General features: G+C 40.8%; 2 protein-coding genes across 5 annotated transcripts in view; one reads left to right on the top strand and one right to left on the bottom strand.

Moving 5' to 3' along the window:
- The window catches only part of SMC6 (structural maintenance of chromosomes 6), a 99,847-nt gene extending 81,869 nt beyond the window's left edge, over positions 1 to 17,978 (bottom strand). The window contains exons 1-4 of one of the 3 annotated variants that reach the window (XM_051840235.3): positions 17,788 to 17,978; positions 9,326 to 9,468; positions 5,538 to 5,655; positions 2,802 to 2,907 (exon numbers count right to left, since the gene is read on the bottom strand). In XM_051840235.3, coding sequence (XP_051696195.1) covers positions 2,802 to 2,907; positions 5,538 to 5,655; positions 9,326 to 9,463 — 362 coding nt within the window. In that variant the 5' untranslated portion in view covers positions 9,464 to 9,468; positions 17,788 to 17,978. Of the gene's footprint in view, positions 1 to 1,941; positions 2,071 to 2,801; positions 2,908 to 5,537; positions 5,656 to 9,325; positions 9,469 to 17,477; positions 17,654 to 17,787 lie in introns of those variants that run through there. The other 2 variants (XM_089327828.1, XM_089327829.1) reach the window with 2 other exon arrangements.
- A 238-nt stretch (positions 17,979 to 18,216) lies between these two features.
- Positions 18,217 to 26,556, top strand: part of GEN1 (GEN1 structure-specific endonuclease) — a 39,090-nt gene continuing 30,750 nt past the window's right edge. Inside the window, exon 1 of one of the 2 annotated variants that reach the window (XM_002710039.6) lies at positions 18,217 to 18,453. The gene's annotated coding sequence lies outside the window, so the exon portion shown is untranslated. The remainder of the gene's footprint in view (positions 18,454 to 26,556) is intronic. The other variant, XM_089327831.1, reaches the window with a different exon arrangement.

Raw genomic sequence — 26,556 nt, 5'->3', positions numbered from 1 at the left:
ATTCCAAAAGAATCTGAATAGCAAGGACAACAGGCTTTGCATCACTGAGGGAAGTCATTATGTGAGGACATACACAGAATTCACTTACTGTCCCCATATCACTGTAAAGTGCTAGCAGATACTCAGAGGGCTAAGGCCCAGGCAAAATATCTCAAGGCAGAGTTCTCTCAAGTATTGCAACAGGAGAGTTGCAATACCCCAAGATAAGAAGCCCACAGTCTAGATGACACTAGCAGGGAGCACAAAGTTTGAGACGGAAAAAGGGAGAGACCAGAGTCCTTAGTGCTACCTTAGACTTGTGCCAGACTGACATTCCTCAGGCAAATGGGAGCAGCTGCTTACATACAGAGTGGGACAAGAAAAGCTCAATGAGCTGATTCTTCAAGAAAGAGATGATTACACAGAGGAGTTTCACAGATAGCAATGTTTTAAATGAGGGAAGGCATGATAAGAGAAATAGCAATGGCTTTGGAAAGCTCTACTTTCACCTGCTTTTTTGGACAACTAGAAAAAAGGAGACTGAGCTCAAGTTAAAAGTTTTAGCTATGATTAACTTGTTTTAAAATATATTAATGGAGGCCAGAGCTGCTGCGTAGCAGGTAAAACTGCTTCATGCAGTGCTGGCATCCCACACGGGTGCTGGTTCAAGTCCTGGCTGCTCCTCTTCCGACCCAACTCTCTGCTATGGCCTGGGAAAGCAGAAGATGGCCCAAGTGCTTGGGCCCTAAACCCAGGTAGAGACCCGTAAGAAGTTTCTGGCTCCTGGCTTCAGATTGGCTCACCTCTGGCCATTGCAGCCATTCGGAAGTGAACCTTCATATGGAAGACTTCTTGCTCTCTCTGCCTCTCTGTAATTCTGCCTTTCAAATAAATAAATAAATCTTAAAATTATATATATATATACACACACATATTAATGATCCCACTATAGGCAGCTATGTCCTTGAATTTAGTGACACAAATAAATGAGAATTTCTTTTTTAAGTAGTATTTTGAAGACAGCATTCAGAAGTCTGTTTTGGTCCAAGTACTTCCTAAATGAAAAAAAAATCAAGAATATTTAATTGAGACAAAACATTTAATCGCACATAAAAAATATTTTCTTTCTGAAGCCTGTACCTGAAAGATCAATCTGTTCTCTGACCAAGTTCACTAGGTGATTGTATGGACAACTAAGAAATGCATAGTAAAAGTAATGAATTGAAATAGGGTTGGGTCTATGAACTTAAAAGCAATAAAGTAACTGAGGTTGGCACTAGGGCGCAGTGGGTTAAGCCACCATGTCACTTCAGAGTGCTGGTTGGAGCCCGGCCTACTCTGCTTCCAATCCAACTTCCTGCTAATGCACCTACACAGGCAACAGAAGATGACCCAAGTACTTGGTCCTCTGCCACAAACATGGAAGACTCGGATGGAGTTCCAGGCTCCCAGTATTGGCCTGCCCAGCCCTAGTCACCTGCAGACATTTTGGGAGTAAACCAACAAACCCAAGATCTCTTTCTCCTTCTGTCTCTCTAGCCACTGTCAGTATGACTTTCAAATAAATAAAACAAATCATGCCCCAAAAAAGTGAAAACTATTTTTTTACTTCACATGTAATCTTGTTTGGGGAGGGTAAAGGGCAAGCACAAGACTTCCTGGGATGGGGCTCAAGTAAGATAAGTGCAGAAGGAAACTGTGCTAGAGAACTGCTATCAAACAGTTATTCTCCAAGGCCACAAGGCATGGAAAATTACTTTCTCTGTATCTTTTGCCCTTCTCGAATCAGTGTGGAATCTTGGCGTAAGATTCTTAAGGCCTTTGCATAATACATTAAGAAGCCCACAAACCTAATTTACATCATGCCCCCATTCTATTTTTTACTAACAAGAGAAGTCAAACAGATATAACACTGAATAGAAAGAAAGTCTAGCATATGAGAAAAAAGACAGTGTTAATTACCACTCAAAAGTTCTGGACACTGGGCGTGTGAGAAGCAGCAGCAGTGGGAGCAGCCTCACGCTGGGAGACAGTATGACAGGGTTTAGGACATTCAGTTGTTATGAGAAACAAGGATCCCTCCAGAGGTATCTGGGGCAGTATGAAAAAGAATAATGAGATCAGCCTGAAGACAGAGCCACTAGTAGGCAAAAGGCAATGAGTCCATGGTGATACAAACTGGACAATTAATATACAGCTATATGAAGGCAACCTATGACAAAAAGAAATGTAAATGAAAAGCCAAAGAGAATTCTAATATGATCATTCATCAAGGGCCCAGACAGAACCACAAACAGGCTCGTGATTACGGTTTTCATATAAAACTCACTGGCAACCCACTTGGGTAAAGGACATAAAATCAGCATCAGAGAGTAGAATACTTTCCTGGAATTCTTAGAAAGCTGGAAAAAAATTTTGTACAGGGACACCTTGAATGGTCACTGATTTTGCTCTCACCCCATCATATCAACATGGCCTTGCTGATGCTGGGTTAAGAAAGCCAGGAATGTGCAACCTTTATAAATATGTCTTTAAATAAGAGTACAAAGACTTATCACAGTCCTTTCTTCCAGAAAGGTTAACAGAAACCTGAGTGTAGGTGAGCAGGCAAATGTCAGGAGGTTGCACCAGCTACCTGTCTAGAAAGGGTAACAGGCAACAGTGGGCCAAGCAGGAGCAGAGAAAGGAAGGAAAAGCTACAATAACTCTGCTCCTATGCTGAGAAGGCACTTCAATTCCAGCCTTGTCTACATGAATCAGGAAACCAAAGTAGCTGCTTCTACTAAAAAGATAAGAGGATATGTAGAAAGCCAAACACTTACTTCTGTCCATCTTTCACAAAACCTTTTAAAGAAGATCCTCTATTAGTAGCAACTGCTTTTCCACCAAGACCAACTATAAGAGCTGTAAGTACTGCACTCTTCCCACCTAAAGAAACAGGTGTTGAATAAATCATACTCATTAAAAACATAAAAAAGTCAATTCCTAAAATTAGATGCAAAATATTTCTAAATGAATTATTCTCACATTGAAATAATATGCTATAATACAATTATAATCTTCTTAAAGTACCAAAACAGAAAGCTTACAAAAAAGAGGTTGAATATTTCATGAAATTTATACATTTTGGGAATCAAATGTTTGCCACTAACACAGAAGTGGGAAAAATGGCTATGATATATTTCTTACCTGAAACTCCCATTGTATCACCCTAGCCTGTCAATCTACTAAGGAAACTTACATTCTATTTACACCCACACACCCACACACACCACACATAATTCTTAATACACTCTAACTTCATTACAGTTAATAGTTACTTTTTTCAGATATTCTCAGCACAAAATGCAAGCTCCACATGGGCAGGAATATTATCTCTCCTTCAATGCTGCAGTCTCACTGTCAGCACATAATAGCCACATGTTTGTTGGATGAATGAATGGACTTAATAGGAAAAAATTAGCAGTCATACAGACTTTAATATTTTGACAACTTTTAAAATTTTTATTAATAAGAGAACAGATTTCATGTATTTCATGGATACAATTCTAAGATAATCATATTTCCCTCCCTTTCTGTATCCCCTCCTTCAATTGTTACTCTTGATTTGAGTATTCTTCATTTTCTAACTCTTTGAAATGTGTTACTTCTTTTTACCATAACATATATAAAAACATCAAAAGCTGAAATTTCAAAATATTTAACAATTACTCAGAATATAATAATCATTTGCTGAACTCCATGATCAACCAATCCAATCAACTCTTATCAGCCCACTATTTTGTACAACACACCGATGATTAGCCAATGTAGTTGCTGAAATACCTCTGAAGTTCCTATCCTTATTCTCTCCCTTTTCTTCATTACCAAATGGATTGCCTTCACTACCTGTATTAGCGTTCCTTCTATTAAGTGTATAAAGCCACAGCCAGAATCCTGTATGAGTGCTGGTTCAAGCCCTGGCTGTTCCACTTCTGATCCAATTCCCTGCTTATCTGCCTGGGAAAGAAAAGAAGTTTGACCCAAGTGCTTGGGCCCCTGCACCCAAGTAGGAGACCCAGATGAAGCTCCCAGCTCCTGGCTTCAGCATGTCCCAGCGCTACCCATTGCAGCCATTTGGGGAGTAAATCAGAGGATGAAGACCTCTCGGTATCTCCCTCTCTCTGTTAAACGCCTTTAAAGTAAAAAAAAAAAAAAATCTTTTAAAAAAAGTTTTATTAACAATGTCATTGGTTCAAGTATTTAAAAAAAAAAAGGTATCTCTACTTATGGTCCTGTGCAACCTATAGCACTGACCCCTTTCTCTGTCCAATCTTTCCTAAAATCTATGTCTTCTTGATGGCATGATAGAATAGGGAAAACAGAGAACAAGAGGGACTTGTGTAGTTGCACACACTAAGTTGCCCACTGAAGCACCAGCAGGTAGATGCTGGCATGCCTCCTCCCTGTGCCTGGCCTCAGTTCAGTTGTTAAGACCTAATGCCTGGTTTACCTATCACAAGAGCCGCCTAAGTGCTCTTCCTGCCCTCTTCTAATCTGACGTCCATTAAGTGACCAGTTTATTTCATAAACCTTTTCTATGTCAACCCTTTACTCAAAAACTTTAATTGGCTACTCACTGACATTTGAATAAAACCCTAAAATCTTTATCATGACATTCAAATTCACTATAATATCATCTACAACATGGTTGTATACTGTCAGTTTCTGCTGCTCCCCAGAATGTATCACATGATAAAAACCATGTAAGTCTATTCATTATTCCTAATACATATATTCTTCTACTCCTCCCACAGTGAGATCTAAAGAATCTTTCATTTTCATTGAAATACCAGCACAAGTACCATCTCTTCATAAAGCTTTCATTGATCACAAAGTGAGAATTAGGTACTTTCATGTTTGATTCCCAAGCCACTTGTTTTGTGCTCTATTAAAATGTTAAGTTGAGGTAAGACACAGGGCTGCTTCAATCTCAATGATGATAGCTTGATGACTGTTCCATGGTAGAGAATCCAGTGTAAATGGATTTAAAATATAAGCAGGAAATGTTTATCCCTATTTTTTTTTTTTTTTTTTATGATTTGACAGATAGTTAGACAGTGAGAGAGAGAGACAGAGAGAAAGATCTTCCTTCCATTGGTTCACTCCCCAAATGGCCGCTACAGCTGGAGCTATGCCGATCCAAAGCCAGCAGCCAGGTGCTTCCTCCTGGTCTCCAATGCGGGTGCAGGGGCCCAAGCACCTGGGCCACCTTCCACTGCCTTCCCAGGTCACAGCAGAGAGCTGGACTGGAAGAGGAGCAACTGGGACTAGAACCCGGCGCCCATATGGGATGCCAGCGCCGCAGGCGGAGGATTAACCAAGTGAGCCACAGCACCAGCCCCTAACCCTATTGTTTCAATAACATACTGGAGTTAACTCGATATAAAAGTATCTACAAACACAAAGATGTACACACCAAATATTTATCAGCACTACAAGTAACAGTCATCTATTTCAAAAAGTAAATACATTATAATCTCAAAGTACTACTCAGTTAAATGGGCAAAGGCACTTACTTCCATTGTTACCAACGACAAAGTTAACATTAGAACCAAATTTAAAAGGTCCAAGCATTGAATGGCACATGAAGTTTCTCAGCTCGATACTTTCAATTATTCCAACTTCTGCTGCAGTCTATTAAGAAAAAAAATTGGAGAAAACAATCAATCTAATTCAGTCATTGCAATCATTCAAGCATTTGCAGGCAGGAGGAAGAACCAGCAGTCTTAGAGAAGAAAAAGTTACAAGGAGTGAATAATGGTTACTTCAACGAATAAGATGAAATAAAATGGGAACATTTCTTCAGTCACCACTGGTTCTACAACCTTTAAAAGATTTAGTAAGTGTATCACAAGGTTCCTTAATATGAACAATATGGACATTTGGGTCTGATAATTTCTTGACGTTAGCTATTTTAGTTGCCTTTACTTTTCATGTAAATTTTAAAATGGGCAAGCGCTGTGGCACAGCGGATTAAAGCCACCGCCTGAAGCGCCGGCATCCCATATGGGTACCAGTTCTAGTCCCAGCTGCTCCACTTCCGATCCAACTCTGTTATGGCCTGGGAAAACAGTAGAAGATGGCCAAAGTCCTTCGGCCCCTGCAGTCACATAGGAGATCTGAAGAAGCTCTTGACTCCTGGCTTCAGATTGGCCTAGCTCTGGCCATTGTGGCCACCTGGGGAGTGAACCAGCAGATGGAAGACCTCTCTCTCCTTCTACCTCTCTCTGTAACTCTGCCTTTCAAATAAATAAAATAAAATATTAAAAAAAAATAATACGAGTTCTAGTCCCAGTCGGGGCGCCGGATTCTGTTTCGGTTGCCCCTCTTCCAGTCCAGCTCTCTGCTGTGGCCAGGGAAGGCAGTGGAGGATAGGCCAAGTGCTTGGGCCCTGCACCCTCATGGGAGACCAGGAGGAAGTGCCTGGCTCCTGGCTTTGGATTGGCACAGCGCACAGGCCGTGGCAGCCATTTGGGGGGTGAACCAGTGAACAGAAGACCTCTCTCTCTCTCTCTAACTCTGCCTCTCAAAAAAAGAAAAAAAAAATACAAAAAATAAATTTTAAAATAAATTTGTCTATATGTACAAAAAACCTTACTGGATTTTGATAGAAAAATGCATTAAACTGGTTTGTCATTTTGGAAAAGAATTAATATTTTTTCTATGTTGAGTTTTCAATCTGTAAGTATGTATGAGTCTCCATTTACTGAGTTCTCTTTGATTCCTTTCATCGGTGTTGGTTACTTTCCAGCATAAAAATCCTGAACATCTTTTAATTCATTTTTCTTTGAAGATTAATTTTCTTAGAGCAGTTTTATGTTCACACAGTGAGATTTCCCAAGCATCCTCTCCTCCCACACATGCACAGCCTCTCCTAGTATCAAAAATTCTCATACCAGAATGGCCCATTGGTTACAGCCGATGAATCTACACTGATGCATCATTATCACTCTAAGTCCATAGTTTACATTGGGCTTCACTCTGCGTGTTACACATTCTGTAGATTTTTAAAAATTGTAAAGACGTGTATCTGACGACTATAGGATCACACAGGGTATTTTCACTGCCCTAAATATTATGTGTTCTGCCTGCTGATATCTCTCCTCTCTATCCCTAGTAATCACTGGCCTTTCTGTCTCCATAGTTATGGCTTTTCCAGAAGATCAGAGTTGAAATTATACATTATATAGCCTTTTCAGTTTGGCTTCTTTCCTCCATTTTTTTTTCAAGGATTGATAGCTCACTTCCTGTTGGTGCTGAAAAATAAGCCACTGTCTAAACATACTACAGTTTATCTACTGGCCTACCAAAGGGCATCTTGGTTGCTTCCAAGTTTAAGAGATTATAAATAAAGCTGCAACAAACATCCATGTACAGGTTTTTGTGAGACCACTAGTTTTCAACTCCTTTAGGTAGACACTATGGAGCATAATCACTGGATTGTATGGTAAAAGTGTGTTTATTTTTGTAACAAACTGCCAGGCTGTCTTCCAAAGTGGTTGCACCATTCTACATTTCCCAGAAATGAATGAGTTTTTGCTACTCCAAAACCTTGCCGGCATTTGGTCTGGAATTTTACAGATGTATCATGGTATCTTAATATGAATTTCCCTAAAGCACTGCATTTTTGAGTGACTGTAAATGCAATTGAATTCTGAATTTTCATGTCAATGTGTTCAATGCAATTATATAAAATGCAATTTTTAAAAATGTGTATCTTGTATGCTATAACTTTGCTGAATGCACTTTAGTCTGAGAGTTTTTGGTAGATTCCTTAAAATTTTATATGTAGATAATCAGGTTATCTGCAAGTGAGGACAGTTTTTTTTTTTCTTCCTAACTTCTATATTTTATTTCTTATTTTCCAACTTTATTTTCACTAACTAGGTATTCTACCACAATGCTTAATAACAATGATGAAAGCAGACACTCTTACTATGTTCCTGATCTTAGATGAAAACTTTTCTATCTTTAACCATTAAATATGTTTACTGGGTATTAGCTCTAGATCCTCCTGTCAATGTTGCTTATCATGTTGAGGAAGTTGCCTTCTGCTCCTATTTTTATGAAGATTTTTAATCACAAACAGGTATTGAATTTTGTCAAATACTTCTGCTACATCCAGAGACAGGACCATAATTTTTCTTCTTCAACCTGTGGTATGGTGAATTAAATTGATTTTCAGATGCCAATCAGGCTTGTATGCCTACAATAAATCCATTTGTTCATGGGGTATACTGCTTTTCAAATATTACTGAATTTTAAGTATATTTGGTAATATTTTGTTAAGGATTTCTGCATCTTTACTGCAGAGGCATATGAACACGTATGGTTGGTTTTCTTTTTGGTATCTCTTTGGTGTTGATATCAGGATCATGATATCAAAGCATTCCTTCCTCTTCCGTTTTCTGGAAAAGACTACGTAGATTGCATGTACATTCTTTTTTAAAAGTTTGGTACAATTGTACAGTAAAACAAACTGAGCCTGAATATTTCTTTTTAGGAGTTTTAAAACATGAATTAAATTTTCTCAATAGTTATGGAAACAGTCAAATCATATACTACGTATTGCATGCGTTGTACTTTTTTCTTTTTAAGTAATTGGTGGACTTCACCTACATTGTCAAATTTATGTGTACAGAACTGTTAACTCTATTTCCTTATGCTTTTGATTTCTACAGGACCTATGCTCACACCCCTATTTCATTCCTATTACTGGCAATTTGTATCTTTTCCCCTTCTTTTCCTTTGCTGGTCTTAAAAGAGGTTTGTCAAATTTATTCATTTTATCAAAGACCCAAGTCTTTGCTTCACTAATTTCTCTATTAATTTTTCTAACAATTAATATAAACTTCAAGATTAAAAGAGGTTATTTTACTTTGACTCTTCATTTTCATTTATTTTTTTTCCATTTATTATTTATTGGAAAGACAAAGAAAGAGAGATAGACAAAGATCTTCCATTCACTGGTTCATTCCCCAAATGGCCATGACAGCTGGGGTTGGGCTAGGCCAAAGCCAGGAGCCAGGAATTCAATCTAGCTCTCCCACATGGGAGTACTTGAGCCATCTCCTGCTACTTCTCACGGTGCATATTAACAGGAAGCTGGCTTTGGAAGTGGAACCATGACCAAAATCTAGGCTCTACAATGTAGCATGTGGGTGTCCCAAGTAGCATCTAAACCACTACACCAAATGCCCATCCCTACCTTGGCCTTCCAATTTTGAAAGATCACAAATATGAAATAAACCAGCCATGAAAAACATGCCAAGTGAAAAGCTAAATTTTGTAATTTCATACTTACCAAAGCAGAGGTGCCATTAGTGAAAGAAGCTGTACATTCATCTTCATCACCATCTTTATCAAAATCTTCAAAATCTTCTTGTCTTGGTCTTTTAGCATTTTCAGGAGAGAAGAAATTTTCTTCCTTTCTTTTGGCCATCAGGTCTGAACAAATATATACAGTTAACAATGAAGTAAATCAAATATAGCATTCATAACGACTACTCCATATACATTAAACTCAATGAAATTAAATCACATGAAGCTTATTAAGTTTTAAATATTATACCATTTGTACTTAGAAAAATAAAGAAAATCAAAATTTTCTATCCTGCAAAGAGGACCAATTAGTCATGAATCTAATGCTGGAAAATGTAAGGAAAAAGATTTCCCCCAGAGAATCCAAAAAGGAACACAGCCTTACTGATGCTCTGATTGTAGTCCAGTAAAACCTGTGGAATTCAACTACATAAAAATACAATAAATTTGTGCAGCTTAAAAAAATTATCTGCATATTCTACACCAGTTGATCTTACTTCAAAGCTATTCATGGCCAAAAGTTTATTGATACAAGACTACCTAAACGCTTTGACTCCTAAACTCACAAAAAAGTAAAAGATCTTATTTGTGAAATTAAAGTTTCCAGTTTCCAATGTCAACTTATAGAGATGGCATAGTGACTCTCAAAATTATCTCAGAACAATCTCCCCATTTTTACTAGCTATAAGTAAATCATATTATTTTCCCAAAGAGGTTCATTTTGAAGCTGTGTTGCTTAGTAACTAGTAACTTCGTTAAAGAAACAGTCTGTGTTGTCTTATTTTTTTCCCAGTACACAATAAAATCTGAACCTAGACAGTTAATGGTTAAAATTATACAAGATTTTGCTAATAAACACATGAATGCTGAATCTCTAGTCAAAACTGACAGTCTATGTAAGTCAAATTAATCTTCATGGGATGTAACTGTGATGCCGAGGGTTAAACCGCCACTTGGGACATTAGTATCCCTTGTTAGAGTGCCTGGCTGGAATCCCAGCCATTCTGCTTCAGACCCAGCATCCTGTTAATGTGCCTGGCAGCAGATGAAGCCCAAGTGCTTGGGTTCCTGCCATCTGTGTGGGAGACCCGGATGGAGTTTCTGGCTCCTGGCTTCAGCCTGGCCCAGCCTCCACTGTTACTGGCATCCGGGGAGTCAATCAGCAGATGGAGATCCCTCTTTCTTGTAATCTGCCTTTCAAATAAATAAATCTTTAAAAAAAAAAAAAAAAACAAACCAAGAAATTAAGCTTTATGACTTTGATTGTTGCTTTCATTCTTTTCTTTAGAATACATTTAAAACCTAAAATGATAGGTATTCAATAATTGTTTGCCAAATAAAAAGAGAAAAAAATTTCTGACATACATAATCAAAAATTTCTAAGGACCAATATGAGAAATACTTCTAGGCTCAATTAAGTACCCCAAATGCTAGATCATAGTTGTCCTGTCTGAACCATGTGCGTGACCCATTCCTCTTATCCCCCTCAACTATAGTAGAATGAATTAGATTCTCTCGCTCATCAGTTTGGACTGACAGATTCTAGTCTCACTAACAGATGATAGCTCTATTTGATGCTGTATACACAGGCCAAGAAACCTAGCCTTAAGTGTATATACAGGCACAAGAGAGCTACTGGAGTGGTGTTAAAAGAAAAACACGGAGTAGAGGTAAGAAATAGGAGAAGAGGGACTCTGGAGAAGGAATGTGAGAAAGAAAAGGACAGTGAGGGAGACAGACATTCCTACATGGTGCTTATTTTTTTTTTTTAAGATTTTATTTATTTATTTGAGAGGTAGAGTTACAGACAGTGAGAGGGAAAGACAGAGAGAAAAGTCCTCCTTCTGTTGGTTCATTCCCCAGATGGCTGCAAAGGCCAGAGCTGCGCAGATCCAAAGCCAGAAGCCAGATGCCTCCTCCCGGTTTCCCATGCGGGTGCAGGGGTCCAAGCAATTGGGCCATCTTCTTCTATTGCTTTCCCAGGCCATAGCAGAGAGCTGGATCAGAAGAGGGGCAGGTGGGATTAGAACCAGTGCCTATATGGGATGCCGGCGCCACAGGCAGAGGATTAACCCACTGCACCACGGCATCAGCCCCGGTGCTTAATTTTTTAATCTACTGCTTTCCAAACTTACCAAGGATAGAATAAATTCTGAAGATATATATATATATATATATGTTATACATATAATATATATATATATATTAAAAGAACTGCTTGAGGAATCAGTTTTGTCAGGTTTTGGTACTACGACAACACAAACTTAATTAAGTGAACTGGGTGGTCTGTCAATCTTTAATGCTCTAAAATTGCTTTCATAGCAAGATATTAAAATGTTTTGAAAGAATTACATTTAAACTTTTAAATGTGGAGATGTTGTAAATTTTAAAAAAAATCTGAATTTCTATGTTATATACACTTTTTTGAGTTCATTACAGCTTTCTGAATCAATTTTTTGTAACTTTATTTTTCAAAATGCTGACCATTTAAAGCCTCAAATTTACTACACAAAATCACTTTTTCTAAAGCCTTGATATGTCACCATGAGTTCCTTCATGCAGTGAGTAAGTTTGATAGCTGTGTTAAACATTTTCTCCAAATAGTTCTTTTCCTCTCTAATCTCATTTTTCTCTAATAAGATGAGTTTAATGCTTACGTATACAACTTATAAACTAGAAAGATATAAAGGATATGCATGGGGTTAGAGCTCAGTTTCTAATTCTCTCTCCCAAACACAAGCTGAAAAAGTGATCAGAGTTGTGTTTCCAGGAAAATGCAATAGATGTACTTTTTCCTATTCCTCTCATGAAGTAAAACTAAAGACTCTGGACATTGCATATAAAACTGACATTAAGACTATGAAAGGTAGTAAGAAGAAAGCAAACCATCCAACCCCAGGACTCAAGCAATGAAACAATGGGAGTTCACTGAGTTTTCACTCTGCCTCAGAAATCTCAGACTTCATACTACGGCTTGAATACAATTTGGTTCCAACTCATGTAGGAATATAGTCCCCAAAGTCTTATGTTAATGGTACTAAAAGGGCAAACTAAATCCACTTACGATGCTTACAGGCAGGACCTCTGTGAGGTTAAGAGATTGGCTTAAGCTGTTAGGTAGAATTCCTGTGATTGAATCCTGCTGGTTGTACAAGCAGAGAGGAGAGACACATATGCTCCGTGTTGCCTACAATGGGATGCCCTGTGCCATCTTGGGACTCTGCCTGCAAGAATGACATCACCAGAGGCTGAACCAAGAGCCTGCAGAACCTTTGAACGTGAACCTCTGAACCTTGAGTCAAAATAAACTCTTGTTGATGAAGTGCTTTAGACCTGCTTTCATCATAATTAAAAAAAGTTGACTCAGAGAAGCCAGCAACCAGGCAACACCAACAGGTACTGGGGGAAAAGGCTCCATTGAAATCTTGCTCTCTCTAACTAAAGGGCTAGGAAGGGGGCAGGTAATAAAAGCAGAAAACAAGTTCCATCATACTCCTTTATTCCAGCCAAACACTACTTAAAAAAAAACTGGCTCCTCCCAAACCCATGCTAGCAAAAGCCAAGTGTATCCTGCATGTCTATCTAATCTGGACAAAGCTGAAAGCAAGCATCTCAATGTCCCAATTAGCAGAGTGTCAGACATTGGTAGGTAAGAAAAAATTTTGAATATCTCTTGTATAAACAATGTTAAGATTTTGTTGCACTAAAGTATAATTGTGGGTTTTTTTTTTGTTTGTTTTTTGTTTTTTTTTGGACAGGCAGAGTGGACAGTGAGAGAGAGAGAGACAGAAAGATCTTCCTTTTCCGTTGGTTCACCCCACAGTGGCCGCTCCGGCGGCGCGCTGCAGCCAGCGCACCATGCCAACCCGAGGCCAGGAGCCAGGTGCTTCCTCCTGGTCTCCCAAGCGGGTGCAGGGTCCAAGGACTTGGGCCATCCTCCACTGCACTCCTGGGCCACAGCAGAGAGCTGGACTGGAAGAGGAGCAACTGGGACAGAATCCGGCCCCTGACGGGGACTAGAACCCAGAGTGCCCACGCCACAGGCGGAGGATTAGCCTAGTGAGCCACGGCGCCAGCAGTATAACTGTCATTTAATTCCATTTTTCCAAGAACTCTCTGAAGTGCACTCACAGAAGGAAGTCCATGATAAACTGCAGCTAGTCGTAAGCACAGATAGCCAACAATAAAGTGAGGGCTATGGGGGAAGAAACACAGAACAGAGTCTTGAAGACTCTTGACACTCAGAATGTAGTCTATGTCACTGAGCAGCAACTCCATGTTTTGGGAACTTGCCATCTATCCAGAATCTCAGCCCTACCCTAGGCAAAGTTAATCAGAACCTTCAAAGTAATAACACATCACATGATACCTAACCACATTAAAGTTTGAGAAATGATACGAACCACATTAAAGAGCTCAGCCTTTACCCTTTCCTGGTAGTAATGAACAATCTAACATAATAAATAAAATATCATTTAAAAGCTATCATGACATCCTAAGGACATTTAACCTAAACAAAATTTTGGGGCCAAAGTACAATTTCAGTTATAAAATTAGGCTTCTTTTTTTTTAAACAAATAATTGACAGTACATTTTGAATCTCTTCAAGAAACCAAAATGTCCCAAATCAAGCATATTTTTCAGATGATTTAATAGCAGGAATCAAAAATAATGTACTCTGGTTTCAGCTTGTTGCTAATTAAAATTCCCTGAAATACTGCCAGACCATTATTTCTCCAGTACTTTTTTCTCCCACTCATTCTCTAGCCTCCTCTCAACTACTGAATAGTGATTATTATACAAGAGCAAAGAGCGTTTTTTTTTTTGTTTTCCCAACATTAAATTCTCCTAAGAAAGTTTTTATTAATGCCTCATACATCAACCTGCAGTTAGCAGACACTCAGACACCAGCTACTGATTTTAGTACTTTATCATTAGAAAACAGCAATGTTTCTGGCCGGCGCCGCGGCCCACTAGGCTAATCCTCCGCCTAGCGGCGCTGGCACACCGGGTTCTAGTCCCGGTTGGGGCGCCGGATTCTGTCCCGGTTGCCCCTCTTCCAGGCCAGCTCTCTGCTGTGGCCAGGGAGTGCAGTGGAGGATGGCCCAGGTGCTTGTGCCCTGCACCCCATGGGAGACCAGGAAGCACCTGGCTCCTGGCTCCTGCGATCGGATCAGCGCGGTGCGCCGGCCGAAGCGCGCCGGCCGCGGCGGCCATTGGAGGGTGAACCAACGGCAAAGGAAGACCTTTCTCTCTGTCTCTCTCATTGTCCACTCTGCCTGTCAAAAAAACAAAAAACAAACAAAAAAAAAAACCAGCAATGTTTCATGTAAAACTAGGGAGCAGATGCACTAGGGGAAATGTGGTGAGTGTCTTACAAGGAATGTGACATGCTATGCTATACAAAAGATATGAACACTGAAACTACACAAGATGACAATGTTTTTTGTTAAGTGGGCATGGTCTGGAATTTGCAGTTTGCTATTAGGTTGCCAAGGTAACCTACATCTAACAAATACTGAAGGATCCTACCTTTCAAAATAGGAATCACTGTAATTCAATGATGGTTGATTTTCAAAAATACTCATTTAATGATGATAGATTTTCCTGAGAGTAAGTTCTAGGCTAACCAGCAAAAGTGTTTCTAGTAAGATAAAGAGACATATTATATACACAGATGCAAAAATCTTTCAAATATTCTGCAATTTGTTAAAAGCAGAAAAGTCCCTCTAAGAGTTTCACCATGTCAACAATGCTCAATACAAAATTTTTAAAAATTATTTATTTTTAAAATAAAATATTATGAACTAGGAACACATCAATTCTCTTTTACAGGAAGAAAACTCCATCAGAATAGGAACAAATCAAAAAGAAAAATCCAGAATTAAAGGTTCATTACAATATATAGGTATATAGGAAACATGAGAGCCATCAAATGAACTTCAACAGAATTTAAAATCTCTAAATTTTATTTAAGTATTTAATATTTCATATTTCGCATTAATACCAACATGGGGACTATCAGTAGTGACAAACAGAATAGTTATCTAATTCTGTAGCAGAATAACTTTTTGTTTTTATTTATTTTTTTTAGTATTTATTTGAAATGCAGAGTTACAGAGAGACAGAGGCAGTGGGAACATGGTGATTCTTCCCCCCTACCTCCCTCCCACCCAAAGCATTCCTAAGATATAGAGGCCAGGTGGTAGTAAACTATTCTCTGCAGTGTAAGTGGATTTGGGAGTGGAACTAAGAAACTTACAGAAAGTAGTCTGGCGGACTAGTGCTGTGGTACAGCAGATTAGGCCTCCACCTGCAGTGCCTGCATCCCATATAGATATCGGCTGCTCCACTTCCAATTCAGCTCCCTCCTAAAGGGCCTGGAAAAGCAGTGGAGGATGGCCCAAGTACTTGGGCCCCTGTATCCACTTGGGAGACCCTGATGAATCTCCTGGCTTTTCAACCTGGCCCAGCCCTCAGTGTTGTGGCCATTTTGGGGAGTGAACCAGTGGATGGAGGATCTTGCTGGATCGCTCATTCTCTCTCTAACTTTTTCAAATAAATACGTAAAAATTAAAAAAAAAAAGTAATTTTTTTTTATTGAGTAAGGTAAGATGTAACTCATGTAAACAGAGACTCAAAAATACTAACATTAATGTAGTATAAACAACTACACGTGACCCTCAGTAAGTTGGATTTACCAGTTTGTATTTATAGAATTGTCGCATTTAATTATATCTCAAATATAATGCATACTCTTAAGGTAAAGTTCTGAATCATTTACTAATTCCTGAAAGTAAGCCACATATAGATGTCATCATTTTTTTCCTAACTTTGGTCTCAAACTGAGTCAAATGTTACACAGTTTTTCTATAAACATCTACAGACGAGGCACTCTATAAGCCTGCTTTTCATCAGTAATTTTTAATGTGTCACTTGTCCTTACTTTTTGCCCAACTCAATATTAACTGCTTTATACTAACTCTACATAGATGAGGGGGGGTCAACTAAAAATTTTCTTGGGGCCAGTGCTGTGGTGTAGCAGGTAAAGCCGCCGTCTGAAGTGCTGGCATCCCATACGGGCGCCGGTTCAAGTCCCAGCTGCTCCACTTCTGCTCCAGCTCTCTGCTATGGCCTGGGAAAGCAGTGGAGGATGGCCCAAGTGCTTGGGCCCCTGCACCTGTGTGCAAAAACCTGAAGAAGCTTCTGGCTCCTGGCTTCGGATTTTCTCAGTTCTGGCCACCACCGCCAACTGGGGAGTAAACCTGCAGGAGGAAGATATTTCTCTCTCTCTTTCTGCCTCTCCTTCTCTCTGTGTAACTCTTTTACATAAATAAAATAAACCTTTTTTTTTTTTTTAAAAAAGGAAGAGACCCTTTATATAAACCTTTTTTTTACTTTCCCTCTCTCTGTCTACATCTTTAATAATCCTGTAAGTTGGGTAATGTGTCACTGTTTTCAACTTGAAGAACTGAAACTTAAGAGGTGGTACCAATCTGCGCAGGTTACACAACCATTTCTGACGGAAACAAAAACATGTTTTTAAGTAATATTCTAGTGGTCTGCAAACTTTTTTGGGCACGTGCAGCTATTCAGGAAAAGAAATTTTGAATATGCCTTCCGACACAAAAGTACTCAGCGTAAGAATGCGATAGTTGATTAAAGCAGACGTTCTAACACGCTCCCTGCCCGCTCACACCCTCCCAGAACTATGCACAGACCCCTGCACATGCTACTGCATGTTTTCAAGGGCTGCAAAGCAGCCACCCAAAAGTCGGGGAATCTGGAAGTTCCCTTGGAATATACATTACGGAAGCTGGCTTTTAGTCTCTATTCTTTAACTATACACGGAGCAGCAAGCGCTCAGTCGTTTGTCTTCAGGATTTCTACACCAAGCAGGTGCTCTTTCTAGGAATCATCGCCGTGTCACCCTAGCCCCCTGGGTCCTGCAGCCCTGGCTCTACCCGAGTCCTGTTTTCCCGCAATTCTTCGTCAGGATCTCTCTCCGGTCGTTCCCACGAGAAACCAGGGAGAACAAACGTCAGTCAAAAACCCTTCGCGGATCACAACTAAATTTCCCTAGGTTAACACAGTGGGACTTCTCAAAAAAAAAAAAAAAAAAAAAAACACCTCACCGAAGTGACATTCGTCCACAGCCGTTAGAGGGAGGCAGCCCTCAGACCCGCGGGGCCCACGACGCCCCAGCCGCTCCTCGGGGCTCTCGGCGACGCCCGGGGCCGTCTAGGGACAGCCGCGGGGAAGCGGCGGCGCGCGCGGACGCCAAGTTTCCCGCGCCGCCGGCCGGGCCTCTCCCGTGAAGGCCCCGGAATAGCCCGGACCCCGCCGCGGCCGCGCCGACCCCGCCTGCCGCGGCCGCCCGGGTGGGCTCGGGGGCAACAGACCCCGCAGCGAAGCAGAGCGACGCCGCGCGCGCCCTCACCCTACCTCCACCACGTCGAAATTGCTTCAAGGAACCCAACAGGCCGGGCCGTCGCGATGCCACCGGGCCCTGAGCCACCCCAGGGGCGTCTCGGCCTGGGCCGGCAGCCGTTGGCCCACCGGGAGCCGCGCGATCGCCACCGGAGAACGCTGGAACCCCGCCGCCCCGGCGCCCACCGCGGGACGATCCGCGCGTGCGCCCCGCCCCCCCCCCCCCGACTCCGCCCGCGCGTGCGCGGTGCGGGGAATTCGCGCCACCGGAGTCGAAGAGGACAGCCCCGAACTGCCCCTGGGCGGGCAAGGGTGGCTGCTAGGCACGCGCTACGCGACGGCGGCCGAACGCTAGGGAGGCGGGAGATCCGCTTAAGTGAAAGGAAAGAGAACGGCGCGTCCCCGGCAACAGGTCCGCGCATGCGTCCACTGGCCCGGCCCGGCTACGGGGAGGGACGCGGAAACAGTCACTTCCCGGAAGAGGCGGGGCCTCCTGGCGAGGGCGCGCGATTCGAATTGTGTCCGGGCGGTTCCTGGGCTTTGCCTGGGGAAAGGCACGAGGGACTTTTTGTTTGTTTGAGAAAATTCAGAAACTTGGCGGCAGCAGTAGTGAGGATTCAGGCCCAAGCTGGTAAATAAAGAAGGGGCTGCTTCCTAAACCAAGGAGAAGTCGCTGTCCGGGTAAGTCCCGCGGCGGTGCTTACGTAAATTGGTTCCTGGGAAAATCCGAGTTAGGGGCAAGCTCTGGGTTCCGGGGTGACGCCCGGGCCCCAGAGACGCCTCAGGCTGCGGCCTCTGCGTGAGGTCGAAAATCTGACCCGGCCGCGGGCCCTGCGGCTGCCCGGCTTGCTGTCCTGGAGCCTTGGGCCTCCAGTAATAAAACCTCTCCCACCCGGTTCCCCTTCGACTTGCCGTCGGCCCACGGCTTGTCTGACCCCGTCGGAGTCTCCAGTGTGTTACCGGTTGTGGAGGGGAGGGCGGTTGCCTTAGCGAGTTTCATGGGTTCTTTATAGAAATAAAAAACCGAGAAACGATGTGCAAACAAGCGGACGCTTTTTATTTGATTGGCAAGTGACAGAAGAGCGGCTGGTCCAGCGGAGACCAGGTGCAGCGCCCCGAGGAGTCGCTGGCTTGCAGGAAGTGCCGGGTGTTGAAGGCGTTGTTCTCTTTGCCTTGGGGCAGTCTCGGGTGCCCATTGGAGGGGCCGGATTCACACACGGTGTGCTGGTAGGCTTGGGGGCCATGGAGACAGCCCTGTTCTCTCCAGGGGCGCGGGCCCTCCTCTGCTAGCTCCGGGGGGAACGTTGCAACTGACGTGAAATGTGGCTTAAAACCGCCAGGTCACGCGTGGAGCACGGGAGGCCTCAGTGGGGTCGCAGCCGGCGGCCTGCTTGTGTAGGAGGACACTCTGTCAACAGCGGAGGGGCCCGCAGAGCCCCCAGCCCCGCTGCCGCGTCCCTGTGGGCCGGTCACCATTGGCGGGTCCTGGCTGAGAAGCGCTTCCTCCAGGAAGCCTCCCGTAATCCAGACACTGGGCAGGTGGCCTCTCTCCTGACCTCTGGGTCTGTACTGGTGACGCTGGTATAGTGCCCTTTTTAATCTACAGGCTTACCTAAGTTCCCTAAACGCAGAGCCTGGCTTCTTTTTTTTTTGGTCCAGCACCTAAAAGCATTCCTGGTAAATTCTATGTGTTTAATATTTTTTGACAAGTAAGGTAAGCCAGGGTTATATTAAACCTCAAAGCTTAAAGTCATGTGAAAATAAAACAAAAGAAATCTAAAAAGTAGCATTCGGTAGTGAAGGTAGGTGGTGAATTCCATTCGGTAACACTTTCACACTGACTGAAAGTTTACACCATTTACCAATCTATATGAAAATATAACCATCTAAGTGGGAATTGGGAAATTTAAATATTTCCCACTTTATTGTTAAAGAATTTTTTCGAAAGTATTTATTTGAAGCTGAAATAGGATGGAAAGCTGTTGCTTTAATAAAATGGATTTTTGCATAAGTCAATGCTCTCTTTTTATGTTCTTTAAATTTGATTCATTAGTGGAATTAGCAAGGGTCTGTGTTTTTCTCACCTCATTCAGTTTTATAATTAACCAATAAAAGCTTATTAGCTTTTAAGGAAGTTTTAGAAGCATAAATTGATTTATGGGCACCATATGGTTACATCAAAGGATTTGTTTTTGTTTTAACTTGAAGTGGACTCGTAAGCCCTTTATTCCAGCTAGAAGTTTATGCTCTTCCTTCCAACCAGTAATTTCTTCCAAACTACCAAAATTGGTCATAGATTCAAAAGGTATTATAATCTTGTACTTACCTTTATTTACTTCCTCTCATCTTACAGAAAGGCTAAATGTCTTTCCAAGGTCATATACCTAACCAGTGATATATCTAATACCAAATCCTAGACTGTCTTTCACAAGTCCTGTGCTTTTTTTTCAGTAAACTAAATAAATTGAAGCTACTTGTAAACCGTAAAGTTATTTGCTATGTGTTGTCTTAAGTTTTTTGATTGACATAATATTCTTTTACCACAACTAAGAATTGTGAACATGTCATATATATTGATTGCCTGAGTAAATTGATATAAATAAAATTACAAAGGACAATAGACTCACCAAATTCCACACCACAAAAAAATTTCAAATTTCACTCTATTAAAACATAACATGACAAAACTATACATAGTTTTTCATAAATTTGGTGTGTGTATTGCTTTTAAATTTCACTTAATGCTGAACTATTTTTAAGTAATCTCATTAAGTTGATTATAACCACATACAAGAGCCATCTGTTCTATCTTTCAGTATAGTTCATTATCTTAAAAGCTGTACCAGTCTGTCCCTTTTAGGAGTTCTACATGCTTTTATAGTCTTAACCATTAATGCCATTTCAGGGAAATAATTAGTACCAATAACGTGTGACCAGGAAGGGAAACAATAGATGATGGAAACAGAGATTTGAGATTAACTGCTCTCTTAAAACTAACTATGAGCTGGCGCCACGGCTCACCAGGCTAATCCTCCACCTTGCGGTGCCGGCACACCATGTTCTAGTCCCGGTCGGGGCGCCGGATTCTGTCCCGGTTGCCCCTCTTCCAGGCCAGCTCTCTGCTGTGGCCAGGGAGTGCAGTGGAGGATAGCCCAAGTACTTGGGCCCTGCACCCCATGAGAGAGCAGGAGAAGCACCTGGCTCCTGGCTTCAGATCAGCGCAGTGCGCCAGCCGCGGCGGCCATTGGAGGGTGAACCAACGGCAAAGGAAGACCTTTCTCTCTGTCTCTCTCTCTCACTGTCCACTCTGCCTGTCAAAAATTAAAAAAAAAAAAAATAATAACTATGGTGTTCTTTTAATAAAATATACATTTCATGTTATTTTCCCTTACAAAATTATGTAAGTAGTCTTTTAATACTCTACTTTTATGAATCTTCTTTTTATTTATTTATTTATTTATTTATTTGACAGGCAGAGTGGACAGTAAGAGAGAGAGAGAGAGAAAGGTCTTCCTTTGCCGTTGGTTCACCCTCCAATAGCCGCCGTGGCCAGCGTGCTGCGGCCGGCACATCACGCTGATCCGATGGCAGGAGCCAAGTACTTCTCCTGGTCTCCCATGGGGTGCAGGGCCCAAGCACTTGGACCATCCTCCACTGCACCCCCTGGCCACAGCAGAGAGCTGGCCTGGAAGAGGGGCAACCGGGACAGAATCCGGTGCCCCGACCGGGACTAGAACCCGGTGTGCCAGCGCCGCAAGGCAGAGGATTAGTCTAGTGAGCTGCGGCGCCGGCATGAATCTTCTTCTAAAAGAGCATGTATATTTAAGCTTAGATTGTGACTGTACTGAGGATAATCCTATATTAATAATTTAAAAGAATATATTTAGAACACATAATTTTGCATAAACAAATTTTACATTTTATAACTGTTTATAAGATTGCTACTATAAATGTAGAAACTTGTGAATTAAATAAGTTGTGTCACCAGCAAGGAAATTCACTACCCATAAACAAAAAGATGATGGTTTTAATGTTTGAGCTGTCAAACAACATCCCTCTGGCTTCCGTGTGGCCGGGGAGGATCCTGAAAAGGGAAAGCAGGAAGGCCAGTGAGGAGCCAGCTGCAGTATCCTGTAGGCCACATCAGGAAAGTATCATTAGACACCGGATTTAGGATGTATCATGGAGACAGTGGTCTTGCTGACAAGTTTATTGGGAGCAAAAGAAAGAGAAAAATCAAGAATGACTGCTAGGTTTCTGGCTGAGTGCATACATATTTGGGAAAGATGACGAGGAGAAACAGTTTTGAGGAGAGGTGGTAGAATCAGAGTTAGCATATTATGTGTTCATTGGCAGATAACAAGTAGGCAGTTAGATATTCTAGTTGAGACCTCAGGAGACATATCAGATGATGTGGGATAAAGAATATTAGAAGACACGAGAGTGAAGAAAAGTTCTGATTCCCAGGCCTATACCCAATTCCTTCAATATTGTTGCTTAGCATAATTCTAATCCATATTTTTTAGACCGTAGGAATAGTTTTGTAGTAATTAAAGATCTAACAAATTCATTAATAAATTACTAAGGATAAAAAGACTCTACAGTGTCTACAGAGGATAGCGCCTATGAAAATTACCCCCTATGTCCTGTAATTCAGAGAGAAAAGTACAAAATGAAGCATGTTGCACAGTAGTAATTTTTTATGCCTCTGAAAAGAATTTAACAGCCTTTTTCAAATCCATTTCAGTAGATATACAGAGATTGTAGGTTAAGTGCCAAATCAGTTTAATAGGCTTTGAGATAGGTTAGTGTGGTAACCATTTTCACTTAGCTGAGGGAAAATGGAGAAGACTTTTAGCACAGAGATGGTAAGGATTGAGGGCTGTACTTTGTTTTTTTGTCTATGTTATTCGTACCAGTTGTGTTTAACTAGCCATTATGATAACTTTGTGATCTTTACTCACCTTTTTGAAGTATAGCCAAAGTAAATATCCTAGGTAGACACTGCAGATATCTTTCAATTACCATTGCCAGTTATTTTGTAATATAACTAGTTACTCATTCTTTAAATCAGGCTTATTTATGGCAAAAGAAATTAAAGTGACATGAGAAATTAAGTGTGATAGTGTTATATGACAGATATTACTTACGGGAACTGTGATAAGCCTTTATATTGCCAAAGGATCCTAATTGTGAGAGACATAATGTATTACAGGTTGAGCATTCCCAATCCGGAAATCCAAAAGGATCCTAAATCCAAAACTTTGAGCACTGACATGATACCACATATTGAAAATTTCCACACTTTGAAACTTTATTTCATGCATAAAATTATTTTAAAATGTTGTATGAAATTACTTCTGGACTATGTATATAAAGTGTATATAGTTAATTTTGTGTTTAAGACTTGGGTTCCAACCTCCTAGTTATAAGGGGTTTACATGGAAGGGCATATTAATAAAAAATGTATGCATGGCTTTCAAAAATTAGTTTTGCTCCAGAATAAGCTTACCTTTTAAAAAATTTTATTTGAGAAAGAGCTGCTTTCTGTCCACCGCTTCACTCTCCAAATGCTCACAATAGTTGGCCTGGACCAGGTCGAAGCCTGGAGCTGGGAACTCATTCTAGGTCTTTCATGCAGGTGACAGGGTCCCTACTAATGGAGCCATCACTTGTTGCCACCACAGTCCAGGGGGTCCCGAAGGAGGGGAGGCGTCAGCAAAGAAAGGAGCCGAGGTGATGGGGGTTAGGCAGCAAGGGAAGGCATCATTCTGCCATTCCTTCCCATAGCTTTACTTTATAGTGTTTTCACAAATACTTTTCATTAAGCCTTCTTCCTCCTAAGCCTCTATTCTTTCTGAGAAAACACATCACAAGTGACCATCTATTAATCTTGTTTCATTTTCCTTTCATAGCTTCATCATAACCTTCCCATTCATCTTTTCTCTATTCATAGTGGATTTGTCAGCTATATGAAACTTGCTTAACTTATCTAAAGGTGCTAGACAAAAAGTCTAAAGTTTTATAGGTTAATCGGTTGATTTTAAAAGGTTAAAACTGTATAAAGTTCTAATTATTATATCCTATTTTTCTAAAGGTAAATCACACCCCCAACAGCTGTGTTTTTTATAAAACCTATTCTGTTTAATGTAGAGTTCCTTGTTCCTTTATTCTACATTTCCAAGCAGAGGCATAACATCCTAACCTTTGTAAGAAAGGCAGTGTTTGTACTGGATATATCTTTTACAAAGAAAAATATACAGATTTATAAATACAAAGAAACATTTGATAGCTAATGGTAATCCAGTGCTAACTTTATTTTACATCAAGAAGCTCCATTGATTGAGTACAGCATTGTGGCATAGATTTAGACTGAATATGAAAAGTTTTGCTTAATGCTGGAAAAACAATATGTGCATATAGTCTCTAAGGCATTATTATGAAGGGACTTTTAAAATATTAACCACAGAACACATAAAACTCAAGTTTGTACATGAAGTTGTTGACAGTTTTTTTTCCTCTCATGTGTGACTCACACTGGATATTAGAATACATTGCTATTGAAGGAAATAATTCAATTCCTCTCTCTGGAAGAACACTGTCATAACATCTTACTTCATTTAAACATGAATTTGAGGCAGGTGGTCAAAATTTTAAAAGTAGAATACTTCCAACTGATCAATACCTCTTCCAGTGGTTTATTTTACGATAAGCTCTTGGACATATACAGATCTATATACAATATATCCTGGAAAGAACCAAGCATTTTCAACAGAGGACTAAGCAGATGATGGTATGTTCAGACGATAGACTGGATTTTACAGCAAATAAAAAATGAGATCGATCTATGCATACTGATAAAAGTCTCCAAGTTTTCAAATGAACACAGGTACAAAATACCTGGGATAACTTCAACTCAGGCATGGCAAGAATTATTCTCCAAAACAGATACCTATGTGTTGTTTCCTTTATTAAATAATCATATGTATATATTATTTTTCAAATTAAAAAAAGTTTCAAAAAATGTGGCCCTTCACTGTTGTGGCAATGGCAGTTTAAGCCACCGACAGTACCTCATATGGGCACCAACTCCCTGCTAATGGCCTGAGAAAGCAGTGGAAGATGGCCCCAGTATTTTGGTCCCTGCCTCCACTTGGGAGATCTGGATGAAACTCTGGGCTCCTGATTGGACCAGCTCCAGCAGCTGCAGTCATCTAAGGAGTAAACCAGTGATGGAAGCCCTCTCTCTGTGTCTCTACCTCTCTCTGAAACCCTAACATTCATATTTTTAAAGACTTTTTATTTACTTGAAAGAGTTACACAGAGAAAAGGTGAGGCAGAGAGAGAGAGGTCTTCCATCACTGGTTCACTCCCCAACTGGCTGCAGCAGCTGGAGCTGCACTGATCTAAAGCCAGAAGCCTGGAACTTCTTCCGGGTCTCCCAGGTGGGTGCAGGGGCCCAAGGACTTGGGCCATCTTCTACTGCTTTCCCAAGCCATAGTAGAGAGCTGGATTGGAAGTGAAGCATCTGGGACTCGAACCAGCGCCCATACAGGATGTGGGCACTGCAGGCAGCGGCTTTACCTGCTATGCCACAGCGCCAGCCCCAAATAAATCTTTAAAAAACAAAAAATTAAAACTAAATGTGGCCCTTATATGTAATGATTTGGGAAAATAAATTATGAATCTTTAGATGGTTTGTTTCTAAAGATTTAGAAGTGACCAAATATGTAATTCATGGGTCATATTAGAAAGCAGTCTTTGGCAAATTTCCAAATACTTGGATATTAAATGAGACTTCAGTATAGCTTTTTGAGGGAAGAATGATTCAGATTTTCTAGTTTCCTTAAGATGGCCTAGGAATTAGCCCTGGGGACTTGGGCAAGGTGCATTTTCTATGGCTCTCCCAGCCATAAGGTTCAATCTTTCTATCATGTCCTGAGTGATTCATTATATAAGGTAACGACACATATAAAACTGAAGAGTAATGAAGATTGCCACTTCTTTTTGTGTCTGATGGCATACACACATATATGACTGTGATATAAACTGTATTCCCTCTGAGGATCCTGGTAAAGAAAAATCAGAGACACATCACTGAAACTTGTTGTAGTCCTGTACTAGGTTGTTTCATTCCGGGACATTAATGGAATATGATTCACTGGGAGTAGCCACACATGCCTGGAGAAAAAATAGAACTGGTTCTATCATATCTTGAGTATCTCCTATCTGAAATGCATGAAACAAGAAGTATTTTGCATTTCAGATTCTGGAATATTTACATATATATGTATATGAGATACAAGGGTACTTCAAAAAGATATTGAAAAAAAATTGTGTGAAAAGATAAGTTTGGGGTGAGTGCTTGACACAGCAGTTAAGATGGCCAGTGGCACACCTGCATTCCAGATCAGAGTGCCTGCATTTAAGTCCTGGCTCTGCTCTGGATTACAGCTTCCTGCTAATGCAGACTCCTAAAATTTTTCTAGAGCAAAATCTTATTAGGAACATGAGTAATGAGGAGTTTTGAGAAAATAGAACAGAAAGAGCATGCAGGTGCTTGTTCCCACAAATCTTCCCTTTCCTTGCACAGGAGTGTATGATGAGAATGGTAGGTGCCTAGTTAACATTACGGAAGTGCAATTTGAAAAAAAATTACTTAGGATGGCTGTTTAAAGGAACAGACAGTACATCAGTTATATTCACCAGGTTTCTGAATACAGAAGAGCCTTTGACTTAATTTACTTTTGTCTTCTGCTTTGTGTTTTTGGAATGAACAAAGGT

Source organism: Oryctolagus cuniculus, chromosome 2, assembly GCF_051225735.1.
Source record: "Oryctolagus cuniculus isolate XC-2025 breed Fujian yellow rabbit chromosome 2, ASM5122573v1, whole genome shotgun sequence".
Classification (NCBI taxonomy): domain Eukaryota; kingdom Metazoa; phylum Chordata; class Mammalia; order Lagomorpha; family Leporidae; genus Oryctolagus; species Oryctolagus cuniculus.
The sequence above is the reverse complement of the archived record's forward strand: the minus strand, read 5'-3'. Positions and strand labels throughout refer to the sequence as shown.